Source organism: Crocodylus porosus, unplaced genomic scaffold (assembly GCF_001723895.1).
Source record: "Crocodylus porosus isolate Cpor-Errol unplaced genomic scaffold, CroPor_comp1, whole genome shotgun sequence".
NCBI lineage: Eukaryota > Metazoa > Chordata > Crocodylia > Crocodylidae > Crocodylus > Crocodylus porosus.
The window spans coordinates 1695238-1709321 of NW_017728921.1; the positions used below are offsets into that span (position 1 = coordinate 1695238).

At 44.2% G+C, this 14084-nt stretch overlaps 1 protein-coding gene across 2 annotated transcripts in view; it reads right to left on the minus strand.

The window, feature by feature from the left end:
- The window catches only part of KIAA1671 (KIAA1671 ortholog), an 89269-nt gene that overhangs the window by 57782 nt on the left and 17403 nt on the right, over positions 1–14084 (minus strand). The window contains exon 1 of one of the 2 annotated variants that reach the window (XM_019538674.1): positions 11067–11255. The exons of the other annotated variant lie outside the window; for it this stretch is intronic. Within the exon in view, the coding sequence (XP_019394219.1) occupies positions 11067–11117 (51 nt within the window). The 5' untranslated portion in view covers positions 11118–11255. Of the gene's footprint in view, positions 1–11066; positions 11256–14084 lie in introns of those variants that run through there. 2 annotated transcript variants of the gene reach the window in all.

The following is a 14084-nucleotide window of genomic DNA, read 5'->3' on the forward strand; positions in this document are numbered from 1 at the left end:
GTCAAATCCCATCCTGTTCTCATCCGCCCACCCTTGTAACCTGTCTAGGTCCGATTGCAGCCTGTTCCTCCCTTCTAGCATGCCCAAATCCCCCCGCTTTTTACCCCCTCGTTCAAATCACTGATGAAGATGTTGAACAGTGCGGGCCCGAGGACCGAGCCCTGGGGGACCCCACTGCCCACACCCTCCAGGTCAAACATGACCCGTCCACCACCACTCTCTGGGTGCGGCCCTCCAGCCAGTTGGTGACCCATCTGACCGTGTAGGGATCGACACCGCAGTCGCCTAACATTTTAATGAGAATGGGTGAGAGACAGTGTTGAAGGCTTTTCTAAAGTCCAGAAAGACTATGACCACCACAATGCCTGCATCCAAGGATTTAGTGACCTTATCATAGAAGGCCACCAGGCTGGTCTGACAGGACCTGCCTCTAATGAAGCAGTTTCGGTTGCCCCTAAGCATCATCTCCCCTGCTGGTCCCTCAAAGAAGTGCTCCTGGGGGTGCTGAATAGAGGGGAAGAATCATTTGCCATGGACTCATAATATAAAAATAAAAGTGCAAAAGAAAAGTAGGCTGGAACTGGTAGGAAAAGAAACAAAAAGCAAAAACAAGTGTCATTGACATTTATTTTATAGCTTCACTTTAAAAAAAAAAAACCCTTGTAAAAACGCTTGGTTGTAAACAGAAGCCGTGTGGTGCATACAAGCATTTCACATTCATATAAGGTTACTATTGTCATGCCCTTGTTTTCCAGTATACCTCTACTGCTTCGCCAGCTTTTTGGGGCACCCCTTTTTCAAGTTCTTGGGAAGCAGACACCAAGTGGGTCTTAGATATACATCCATGCCCCTCACAAACCTTAAGCGCCATAATCATGAGCACAATAACATGGAAGGGTTTTATGACCTTACGTGAGCAGCAGATAAAACACAGACTAAGAGGATGAAAATGCCTAAGAACAAAACAAAATACGATAAAGGAAGATACAGACCTGAAGTGAATGAGTACATACAGAAACGGTGAATACAAGTTAGTTCACGTGGTTTTGAATTATTAACCACTTCTTTCAGATGAAATCAAATGAAACCCCCTTCCCCGTAGCACCCAACTGCCTCACTGCAGCGAGGTGGAAGTGTGCCACGACCCCCATGGCACAGGGCACTTACCTCCCATTGAAATGCGACTTTGCTGTCTAAACACCTTTGGGCATTGGCAAGGGGGTTTCAGGATTTTGCTGAAGCTTGAAGCCCAATGGGAAACATCTCCCACAGCCCAGGCTAGTGCATAGCCACAGGACAACCCACAAGACCCTTGGTGAGAGGAGCCCGTGCAACCAGCCTTCTGGCCTACATTTGGCATGCACCTAACATACCCATGCAACAGCTGCATAAAAGAAAATTTGTTAACATTTTTCAATTAAGCCTGGCCTGAAAAGGTTTCAGGTGCTCCAAATCATATGTCCTTACATGCAAGAAAAATAGGTCTACCATTGCAATCTTACTGCATTTGCTACCAGCTTCCTGTTTTCGAGTTGGAGCCATCCTGATTTCTAACTGGAGCCACGCTCTCATTGTACGACTTTCCTGCCTGGTAACATCGCTGCACAGAATCCAGTTCTATTTCTGTAGGTGGGGCTTTTTTTAATATTAGTACTTTGCTTTGCTAAATCTGGTCTCTCACACAATAGTCAATTGAAAGCTGCAAGGAGAGAAAGACAGATCTGAACATTGTCAAGGTCTACCTTTTATACTGCTCAGAAAAGAGACTGTGCTGGAAATTATAAATATCTCATGGGATAGGAAACAATGAGGTATAAAGGTATTAAAAAGGAAACTTTTTTGCACAAAGAATTGAAAACACCATCATGCAACTACATACAGAAGAGCACTGAAGGCCAAATTCTGCTTTCAGGTATGTGAAGGCATTTTCCCTGTTTATAAACAGGGACTGCGCATGTTTTTCTGAGGAAAGAATTGCTAGGATTAAGATGAAGAAAAAGAAGATACAGGAGTGAACATGGGGACACATTACTTCAGTTTAAATTGCAAGCACGAACAAAAGGAGAAGCTGCTACAATAATTTCTTGTACAAAGAGAAACTACCAAATTCATGCTAATAAGCAAGAGAAACACGGCCAGGGGATCTGAAGAAGTACAGCAGCATATCTCTTCTAGCCGACTGACATGAACCACTGCTGTCAATTCAGATCTGTGTATCTGCTGTCACTAAAATCCCCTTGAGAGTTTCCTACAATCAAGGGGAAACAAAATCCAAGTCTAAAACAAATTCTGCTTTCAACAACTATCTTCCATCTCCCTAAAAAATTCATCATATCTTTTGATCCAGCTAGGTAATTCCATCCTTTTGCGGTGCTACCCTGCAAAGGTCAACTGTTGCCGCACATCACCCATGACCATGAGAAATGAGTGGGTGTGCCAAATTTGCTATGCCCCCCTCCCCTCCATGGCTCCCAGGTGAGTCCTTGTGCCACAAGTTTCCTTGTCATAACCACTGACATCGCCCCTGCCAGGCAGGATTGGTTCATATAGTTACACACATGATGCTGGTATAATTATTAAACAGGTCTTTGGATGTAAGCTGCTACAGCTTGAGTAATGTTTAGCCAAGGAAACCAGTAAAATCTATGCAGTCTGCATGTTTCTCCCCCCTATTTCAAACAATTGTGCTGGTAGAACAATTTTGCAGGTAGGACGGTGTATTATTTTCCAGGAGGCAACAGTATAGACAGCTTCAAGTGAAAGTCCAGGCAACATTTTCCTCGGTGCTGATCACCGGGTTGTTTTGCGTGCTGCCAAGCAGCTTCACCGTGCATGCAGTAAACTGTTAATGGCAGTGTGTGGAAAGGCAGCCTGTTTTTCTGCCTTAAGACATACCCCCACAACTCACATTTCCTTCTGTGACACAAACACAGTTCAACTTCAAGCAACAAAGGATAAGAGAGAGTCTGTGCATTGTGTGGGACCAGAACATCCTCTGTGAAGTTTGGGACTTGAAGTACTCAAAGACAGTCAAGCCCAAAGCACACCAAACTTCTGGCAGCTCCGTGACTGCCAGGTGTCCTCTGATTGCTTCTTCAATAATGTATTCCAGCTTGCCTTGGTGCGACCGTAAGAAATGCAACTTGGCAATGCCATCTGGCTGAAGCACTGGGTGGTGCTTGTTGACTCTCATGGGCAGAGAAAGCCCAGCACAGCTGGCACAGGCTTGAAGGAGGTTTATAAATAGGAAAGCTTTAAGGAAATATTCCCAGTATACATACGCGCCCGCACTGAAGGAGAGGAGGAACACTGTTTACGCTATTTAGCCTCTACGCCAAAGTTCACTCCCTGCCAAACCTGAGACCACCAACAAAGAAGTAGGCCCCGCTTGCTTGCTCCCTCTGAAGGCGGTTAGTAGCTGGAAAAGGGGAAAGCAAACATCCACCATGCAAAATAAACAGATGATCAACAATACAGGAACTAAAACCCTGAGTCAGCTTGTCCGCACCTCCCCTGGAAGGAAGCATCAGCGCGCTACGCTTCCCATGCACCTGCAGAAAGAGCTAGCACATAAAATGCAGCACACCTAAAACCTGACAGCTTCCCCTTCAACGTCCACAATTTCCCTGATACAGACATAAGAAGCTGGAGCCATTTCCTAGAGAGGCTTTTTCAGACGGCTGGCACTGCAATCCCAACACTTGCTGCCTTCCCCTATATGGGAGCATAGGTGCGCACATGAATGAGACTCCACGGTGAAATCACCTTTCATCCACACGGCACTTCTGCGGTCAACAGTGCCTAGCGAGGGGAAACATTCGGTAACTTGTTCTTGCAAAACATCAATTCCAGGAAACTGAGACCGCACAAGTAGAGTGGACGCTAGTGGAAGATCACCTGACGGAGCCTTCTCCTACTTCTCTTTTACCCCCGACGCACTCAGCTGTGCTGACAGAAGCCCCTCGCCTGGACTCCCTGGGGCTGCCAAAAGACGTGACTTGACCGCTACCGCTCGCTCTGCTAAGGGGCAGCCCTTCTTGTCCTGGTACACGACAGCTCCCCTGCTCTAGCTGGTACAGGACGGGAGCTTGGCCAGAGAGGCCAGGCAGTCTTCCTGCGCCAGCTTAGTTCTCATATAGACATTACCTTAGTTTACCCGGCATGGGTCCAAACTTGTATTCTGTCTCCATTTTCAATTGGATATGATTTATTTCCATACTGAACTGTAAGGTGGTGCTGCGACGAGAGTTACGGCACTATAAAACAGATGCCGTATGCTACATCTACTGAGGCTGAGTTAATTTCTGTGCTTAAAAAACTAGGAAAGCACCTTCTGGCATACTCGGGTGAGCTGTGCTAAATAACAGTTCAGCTATGCTATAACTGTACAGTTATACAGTTTACATTTCTTAAACCCTGCCATGTTACATGAAAAATCCATTTTCCCCAAAAGCTAACCTGTTTTTGCAAATTACATGTAAGATTCTGGCTCAAGCTGCACGTTAAGAGCAACCCTGCATTACAATCTGGACTCCTGTCACCAGATTTTGATGGGTCTTATACAAAGAGCTCCTCTTGGCATGCTCAAGTTGGTCTCCAAAATCCCATTTCCTTTCAGTACAGTAAACATGCGTTGGCCGTATTAACAAGTCACAACTCTGCTGAAAGAACAGAAACAATAGTGGGAACTTGGTCACCTCCCAGCTTTAATGACACAGACAACAGCAGGGGAAAGGAAGTCTCCAAACAAGTTTAGGTCACAGTATGAGTAGAAGGAGACAGCTAAGTTACCTGTGTGCCTTGTACCTAAGAATCAGATCCAGGAATTCACTTTTTAAATTGGTTTTAAAATTACAAGTTTTTAATTTTCCAGTCCCAGAATATTAAGAAGAAACAAAACCCAGCAAGGATAAATGCCCCTTTTTTGTGACTGCTCTGATGCCACGCAGCCTTGGTCTCTATATTAAGCAAAGCATTCGAGCTCAAAACATTTAGGTCTTCTTGAATGGAGAAACTGTTGCATTAAAAGACACTGTCACATTTGCAGTTTCCTACAATGGTTTTATGGGAGATTGTACCTAATACAATTCCAATCAGAGCAGCAAGCCTGGACCCTGCACTTTTATTTTTATTTTTTTACTGCTGCAAATGCTTCAAGTTGAACATACGATGAGTGGAGCCCTGCCAGCGACGCTGGTTCCTCCAGCCTCCCAGCGCCCTCGTGCGTTGTACTCAGGAAACTGCGTTGCCAAAGCACTAAATAGGAAGGAAGTCTGTTTTTGTTTTTTTATAATGAGTCTGGAAACCTGTTTTCTTGCCACACAACTTCCTATGCAAGCCTCCAGCTGTATGAAAGGTAGGGACCTGGATCTTCTACAACTTACTGTGAATTGCAATCCATGCTTTGTTCGACCACATGCAGCCTAATGCCACTGACGCTGCACGGATGAGCAGGCACACATTGTTTGACAGTTATTGAGAGCACCCTAGCTTCCCTCTCTGCCACCCTGCCACCAGACAGAACCTGCAACAAAAACCAAACAGCAACAAAACACTCCCCTCCCAGGAGGTTCAGACAGGAAGACATTCAGACCCTGCAGAAGTCTCTACTTCTACATTTCTAATCTTACCCTAACCCTGTAAAAAAAACAAAACAGAGGAAACAGCTGTTTAAAGATATGGATTATGCTGTGTGCCTTGAAGGACAAAAACTCAACTCAGTTTGGATCAGCAGGAGATGGGGGACAGCGAGTGAGCTCCGAACTGGAGGTCGGACAAAGGCAGGGATGGGGAGGCTGCCTCTCAATACAGTCTGCTGACCTTTCTCTCTAGTATACCGTGAAGGCCCCACTGTGGCTTTCATACATGGCAACCATGCGTGGGAAGGAGACGTATCTTTTCCAGGAGTTTCCAAGGCCAACAAGGATCGAGTCAAGACAACACCCAGAAATGAAGCAGTGCGCCAAATCTAGCATCTTTCAGTTCCCTGCGTTCGGGGTGGTATCTAACACCACGATGTGCACAAAGCAAGGGGCCGCTTTCCAGATGCTCACCAAAAACCCTGGGTTAAAAGTCTCTCTTCTGCCACAGTGGATCGGTGCACTTTGGGAGCCTCGCTGTGCACACGCATCAGAGGCGCTGCTAGGTCACACACAAACTTGCCGCAAGGCCGTGTCGCTGTTTTATTAAAGCGCATGCCTACCGGATAAAGCACCGGATCCTGAAAGGCCCAAGCAGTTGAGGGGGCGCAGCGACCGCCGAGAGAACGGCAAGTGTACGACAGACAGCCGGCGTGGAGAAGAGCGAGAGATCGGGGCACAGAACTAAGCTGGTTTCAGAGGCTTGGGCCCAGGTGAATGAACACCCAGCCTATTTAGCCTTTATTACATACACCATTAGCAGCGACATCCGCAACCCAGACAGGCTGCATTGCACGCTGACATCCATGATATTTTATGGGGGACTGCATTTTTCTCTGCTGTAGTCCTAGAATATTAACCATTAAATAGAGATGACCCTCCCTTTAGGATCGCCTGATAAAGCAACCTTAACAGAACGCGTTGAAACAGCAATACTCTTGTCATCAGAGCGCTCCTTGGGTTTTACCTGCGTTTAAATGCACTACCTTGCTTTTGATTAGGTTATAATAAATATTCATCCCACTGATTGAGTTCCTGGGTTTCGCAGCATTTTTGCATTATGAGAGCTATTTTTGGCCTTTTAGAAAATGAGTTTTCATCTTGCGTAGGCTATACCCTATATAAAATATTCAGCACTGAATCTGATTGAGAGCTTCCATCACTTAGAAACTAGCATTACAGCCCAGTTCATGTGACTACTGAGTCAGATGTCAGACAAGACCTGAGGCTTAATTTGGTTCCTTACTCCCAGGACTGAGTTCATTTTTGAAAATATAGCTCTTAGAAACCGTTCAAAGCTAAAGCGTTGTGTATTTTACCGTAGTCTGCAATTGCTACAATGGACTCTAGGTTATTAAGTAAAGACTGAAGATCAAGTATTTCAATCAAAGAATACACGTATGACGCAGGCGGCGCTGAATCCCAGAGGATAACACTTCTCCTGAAACCTCAAGTGCTGGGTCACTGCACCCAGGCAACTGTCTTACCACAGCCGGGACAGGGCACTACCTGATGGGACATTTTGCTCATCAGAGGCCTGAAGCTTGCACTGACCCAAGGCAGATTTGACCACAGGCATTCAGCCAAACCCTAGGTCTACATTCGTTCAAGACCTACGGACACAGCCGAATGGATTTGGCTTTGCGTGCCCCCATACTGCCTGCTTCAGGGGACTCCCCCAGGCGCGGCAGCAGCTCAGCAGAGATTCCTATGCGTGCACGGGCTTTAATGCGACTTGTTCTGCATTTCTGGTTTCCACTGAATTATTTGATTTTTACTTGTTTATTGCATTTCACGTTAGTAACCACATATCACACAGAAATACATTCTATATTAGCTTATATTAATGACATCTAAAAAAATGTAATCCTTTGAACAAGGAACTGGGAATAAGGAACCAAATGTCAGCCTTGTGACAAGACCCTGCCTACAGCAAACCTGAGATTTTAAAAAGGCAAAACATAATTTAACATTGGGTTAGGAGTAGACTGAGAAAGTGAGAACAAACAGAACAATTAACTGCATTTGTTTCACTCCTAATAGTGAAACAATGCTCAGTTTAGAAATGGACAATAATTTAGCCCACTGTACCTATATGCTTAGTCTGTGAACAATGGTTATTGCCCAAGAAGAACGGCCAGGTTTGTTTAGACTACCACTAGTGTGACCTGAGGCCTATTACAGTACAGGAGTTTATATTAAAATGCACCAAAAATTTCTTTGATGCTTTCAGGATCTAGTGCATGTAAAATAACTGCCAGACTTAAATATGAAACAGCTCATTAAAAATGGTATCAGATGCACCTCAATGAGCTTCTTAATTAGTATTGTCAAAAGGGAAGCCTGTCTAGGCCACGAGGCCTAAAATTAGACGCACATCTACCGCTCGCTGTTTCAAGCATGTCAAACTGTCACTTCCCTGCAAGAACACAGTGACAACATTTATTAAAAAGAAAATCTGTTTTATGGCACTGGGAAGATGCTCGGTGGGATTTTATCTTCCGTGGGCTGCGACCCTTATTTTAGAGCTATTTTTCACACATAAAATGAAAATGTTGAAAAGCCACTCAAGTAGGCCAATCCGTCAGCTCCCAGACTTTGGCAATGTCGCCAAGATATGGTTTAGAACTTGAGAATTAAGAAAAAACACCCCTCTGAAAGATCAGAGCGAATTGTAACTCACAAGCAAACGACTTTTAAATGTGAAAAGAAATATGGCTCCTCCCAAGGACTACAGACGTCAGAAGAAAGCAGATATACCAAAACCTTTAGCTCTTCTGGACATGGTAAATTTGTGAGAGCTAAAATCCCTTTCTTTCCCAACTGAAAGCGGTTAAAGACGGAGCCCTCCATGCTCATACATAGCAACGGACCTGCCTCAGTCATCCATGCTTCCACAAAGTCTGTGCTTCATTACCATGACAAGCAAAGTTGGGTTGGCAGTATCTTTTACTGCCCCATTTCATTACGGGAGAGGTCAGACAAGCTTTCGGACACAAAATACCCTTGCAAACCAGCCCTGCTTCTCTCATATTCTCGGGACCATCTCAGCTACAACACCACTCCAACCCTACGACGTTCATTATGGCAGTGCACTCGTCCGTGCAGGGGACGGGTCTCTTGGTGGCTGGCTCATCCGCCGTGCTCACAACTACACAGAAGGACTGGGATGCTTGTCATCTACAGGAACGCCTGTCAGCAGTGTGTTTCCTATGTACCGTGAAAACGTTAAATAAGAAGTAAAACTTCTAAAGATGCAGTAAGAGGAGGAGGAAGCAGCAGCGATTGCGTAGTTGCTGCATTCGCTCAGTGCCCAAAAGCTCATCCAACAACTCTCCCAATGTTACAGTTGGTCCAATGAATGCATCACTAAAACCCTTACATTTCCTGGATCATCACTGCTACCCCGCCGCTTTAACTCTGACCGCTGGATATCAAAAGAATTTGCAATGCTGACTCCGACGCTAACATTAGTAAGCATTGAGAAATAATCTTAACTAGTAACTTTTAAAAATAATTTTGATTTTACTTGACTTAAAAAAATAATTACAGCTTCCTAGAGTAAGTGCACCTTATAAAGAAGTTATCTTAACCCCCTAAAAGGATCAAATAACCACACAAAGCTTGACAACCAGACCTGACATCTCCTGTTACTCTTGACTATAAACAGAGAGAATTAATACTTTATCTCCTTAGCAGCCCTCAGTTTGGTTTCTGATCAACAGAAACATTTGGAGACAAAGCAGTCAGTCTACATCCAGCACTTACAACACTTCCTCAGAGAAGTCTATGTTTTTCAAAAATTAAAGAGGTAGAAGAAGCTGTGCAATTAAAATGTGCAACAATTTTCAAGGAGAAAAAGATTTCTTATAACCAAAGAAACATCCTCTTGAAATTCATAGCATTCAAATTGCTTAGAGAGATTAGTTAGACATCGAGTATCTGATTACAACATTACTATTATACCATCAAATAAATAATGCAAGGCATGCATAGCAGCACATACACACGCCGATAATGCAGTGGAGTTTTTGTTCTCTTGCGGACTGAAGTTATATGATATAAAAGATCACTCCCAGTTACTGGACAGCCAAAATCACATTTAATTTACTTTCCTATGTTGTGAATACCAGCAGGCACGTTCCCATAAATGGCAGCAATGAAGAAGTGTCACCAACTCACAATTCAAATATCTTACTCAACTCATCCAGGCTTTAAACCAGCATTTCAAGGAAGTTTGCCTTTTAAAACCTGAGTTTATAACAAGAGTTGCACTGAAGAGCTGTGGAAGGTCTGAACATTACAGCTATTGGAAACAAGCTCATAACTGGCTTTCCATATGGAAAAGGACGGACTCTGCAACCCTCACTTCCCAATTCAGGTGTCATTTAACAGTGGTAGCCCCTGCTCGACTACTCGTGACAGCGAATGCATGTAGAAGGGCTGCCGAATTCAAGTCTTGCCGGGGGGAACCAATCCCCTGCTACCAATTTCATAGCAAAATTAGCAGCAAACATTCAGGTTTTACACAGGGCAGCATTTATATTAGTGTACCGACTCTGTGGAAAAATCATCGGATTAATGAGGAGGTTGCCATGAACTGCAATCGATGAAGAACAAATTTTAAAAGGTGCAATGCTAGAGTCCTAACTCACAGATTAAACATATCACTCGGTGTGACAACGTAGAAGTAAAAATAAGCCTCAGCACTGAGCTGGAGTTTCCTTTTCTTTGACACTGAGTAATAGACTCTTCTCAATAATTCACTCCCGTTATTCAAGCATGTTCAAACTTGTAAAATGGTAGCACACATTAAGAATTGATCAGTAAGACATTAATGAGCAAAAACCACCATGTAGGCTCAGTTGCTTTTCCCGTGGTCTCCTACCCATTAAAACATACTGTTTTATTCACGAGGTGCTTCTGGAGAGCTAGAAAGTGGATATAGGCCCTTAATGATTCTGTGCTTCCCAAGGAAGAAATAACAGTACATTTCAAAAGCCAGCACCACCAACTATTTTAAACACAGGGAGGCTGCCATACTTGGCAGAAGGGAAGGAATATTTTTAAGCAAGTTTCCTAGGGGTTATGGACAGCTTTTCAGTAAGCAGGAAGGAATGTCTATGAATATGCAATACAAAAAACTTTACTCCTTCAGATGGCTTCAATACTAGACAGAGACAAGGAGGAAAAATTCAAGTCAGACGAATATTCATATCTGCTTTTGATGGTTTGGCAAAGTCCCATTTTATCCTTCTATTCCCATTTGAGAAACCGGTCTACCCCACAACACGGCTGCTGTGGCATCTAGCTGAAAAAGCATCTCCTGTCCCATTACTGCAGTTCAGTGGAGGAAGGGAAGGTTTTGCAAACGCACTTAAAACGTCCAACTACGCACCACAAGTTTCAACTAAAGAATCCACTCACCCACAGATACTGCAGGCACTTTAACAAGCGTGGACAATAATAATACTCCATTCTTCCAAAGCACAAAGTTACCGCAACGCCATGCTGGTTGGAGATCGGCTTCTCGGACAGCGAGGCTTCCCTTCCTCCGAGGGAAGTTAAACGCACATTGTACGAATTAAAGGCATCATGGATAATTGAGAAGGTCTGCTGCACGGGAGGCAAGGTACTGCATGCAGGACTGTCCCTTTAACAGATGTGCGACACACGAGCAGCCACTGAGCGCCCGAAGTCATATGACTCACCACTTGCTATTAGCATCTAACTGCTCAGAGTTTCCCAATTTAGTTAAGCTACAGCATAAAGTGCTAGCCTCTGATCAGTAATAGTAGTTTGGATTTCACTGTACTGCAGTGATAACATTTTCCCTCTGGAAGAAAAAGCTAAAGCATGCTGCTTAAGAGGCTCGGGCTATCGAATACTATTGTTGCCGCAGCAGTGGTCTGGTTCTCTCCGCACCGTCCAACACGAATATAAAAGACCAGGTGTTGAATACAAAAGACTGCTTGTGAATAAGAAAAACGGAGGCTCTGGGACCTCACAATGCATCTTTTGCATATTACTGGAACATAACCAACACTGGCAAACCAGAAAAGGGGAGCCAAAAAAAAAACAAGATTGGATAACAGATGTTATCGGACAGTTCTCGGGCATCTTCACCAGCTCCAGGTAGACAGAGTAAGCAGGAGGTGCAGAGAATTAATGATGGAGTCGTCCAACAAGAGCAAAACCAGGAATCAGTTGCTCCCAACGGGTTTCTAAATATCCGTCTCCTGCTCTGATTTAAAAGTGGGAGAGCAGGTGCCTGCTCAGCAGGGATCTCCCACTCCCCTTCTCACTCCCTTCCAGCCACGTTACAGCTGGCGGGAAGGGACGTAGGAGAGAGATCAGACCCGGCAGAGATGCCCGTGACCACCTGGACAGCGAGCTCACCTTTCCCATTTCTCCTCTCCCCTACACTGCACTCCCTCAAACGTCACAAGATCCGGGACTGATTCAGGCCAATGCAGGAGTTCTTTAAACCACCCCTCTCTACCCGTACACAGCAGTCTCCACCAAGCAGGGCCTTCCACCGGCTCACGATGGGCAGATTTAGCCATTAAATCAATAAAAAAAGAAAAAACAAAACCCAGAAATTTGGGGAATTCCTATATGCAGAGCTATAACACGCAACTCCACCTCCAGCCCACTTCTGTTTTTAGACGCACGTTGTGAAACTGGTGGTTTTGTTGTGAGATGTTAGGTTTCCAGTAGCATCTGTCATCAGATGTGGTTAAGCAGGCCAATAACTCATATGTGACAACAGCAACCGGCCTGTGCACTAAGGCTGCTGTCTTGTGCGCTGCACGAGATCTCAGGTGCAGGATGCTCACAGGTCCATTAAGGGTCTCGAGTTGTCCTAATGGGTAATTAAGCCCCAAACCTAGATTCCTAAAGTTAACAAATTAATAACCCTTGCCTACAATGATGCAAGGGTTTTCAGATCTCTACAAAGCTGAAATAGGCTATATGTAACATTTGATTTTATGAAGAACTGATCTGCTTTAAAGAATGAAACAGAAAGAAATCTTGCATTAGAAATGTAGCTAGAAAACTGTTTATCCCTTTAAAATGTAAGCTTCTCACTTATTTCCTTAGTTGAACTTTCCTAAATCTAAATTATTTATTTTTCGCATCATCATAAGCTATTCAGCCTGGAGTAACCACCGGCAAGATGCATTCAAGGCAGAAGGGGAATAAGCACGTTATGTATAAAGAATAGTTTTAGTGCTAAGAACGCTGCAGTAACTGGCAATATTTAAAAATTGATTGCGTCTATGAATCAAGAAAAAGCAAGTCATGCTGCAACAAGGTTTAGGATCAAAACCTTTCATCAACTTCAAAGAAGCAGGAGAGAAGGGTGCAGATTATTCTACCAGCAGCTATAAAGGAAACATTTTGGGTGGCTTCATATCACCATACTTGTCTCTTCTGCGCCGTGCACAACTTACCACATCATCTGATGAAGCGAGCTTCAGCCCACAAAAGTCTGTCACACACACACACTTTGGTTAATCTGTTAGGTACAAATCTAGCCTCCCTCTTGTACACCGCGTTCGTTGTAAAAGCATCTGAAATGAGGCCTGTTGGCTTCAAGGATTTAGGATGACATTCCTCATCTCTGCCAAACCGCAGAGCTTGTGCATGAAAGATGTGCCTACCAAGCAGCTAAATACCAGCAGATCACAGCACCTGTCTATCAAGCATGACAGCAATGGGTTTGCCAACCATGTAGCATCTGGGGGCCTCTGATAACAAGGAGCCTCACAGCTGCAGGTTCCCAAATCAGTCTGTCGCTCCTTAAGCATCTCATTATTAGGGAGATCTTAAATCCTCCAAGAAAGCAAGAACATGTGCAACTATCAGCCTCATTTTCCCTATGCAGGAATAACCTGCATAGAAAAAGGAAAAATCCAAGAGTTACATCAAGTTATTTGGTCCTGGGAAGATTGGGATATGCCACTAGCTCATCCCTTTCTTATTCACTGTGAACACGGCTCCAGATGTGCATTTAGTTGCTTTCTTTATATCACAAGCAGACTGACATGCACTGGTTTGTCAATCATGGAAATATAAGGGTGCTAACCCTTTTCTTCTGGGGTGAAAGTGCATCCCACAAATTCCATTACTCTACTCCAAGGTGGACTTCATTTAAATCAAATGGATTTAAATTGTGATTTAAATCACTGGGCAAAAAACCTCAATTTAATCATTGTTTTCTACAAAAAGTGTCTTCTTCTTGTTTGATATCCTTTATTCATTTAACTTCTTGAAACTCCACTTTGAGAGAGAAGTAAGGGCTTGAGTGTGTGTACACCAACTTGCAGAGAGACAAGAGTGGTATGATAAGTGATATTGTGGTCATGAGTGATATGAGTTATCCTGACATCAACTGGGAGGAGCAGTCGGCCAGGTCGAGCCACTCATGAAGGTTCCTGA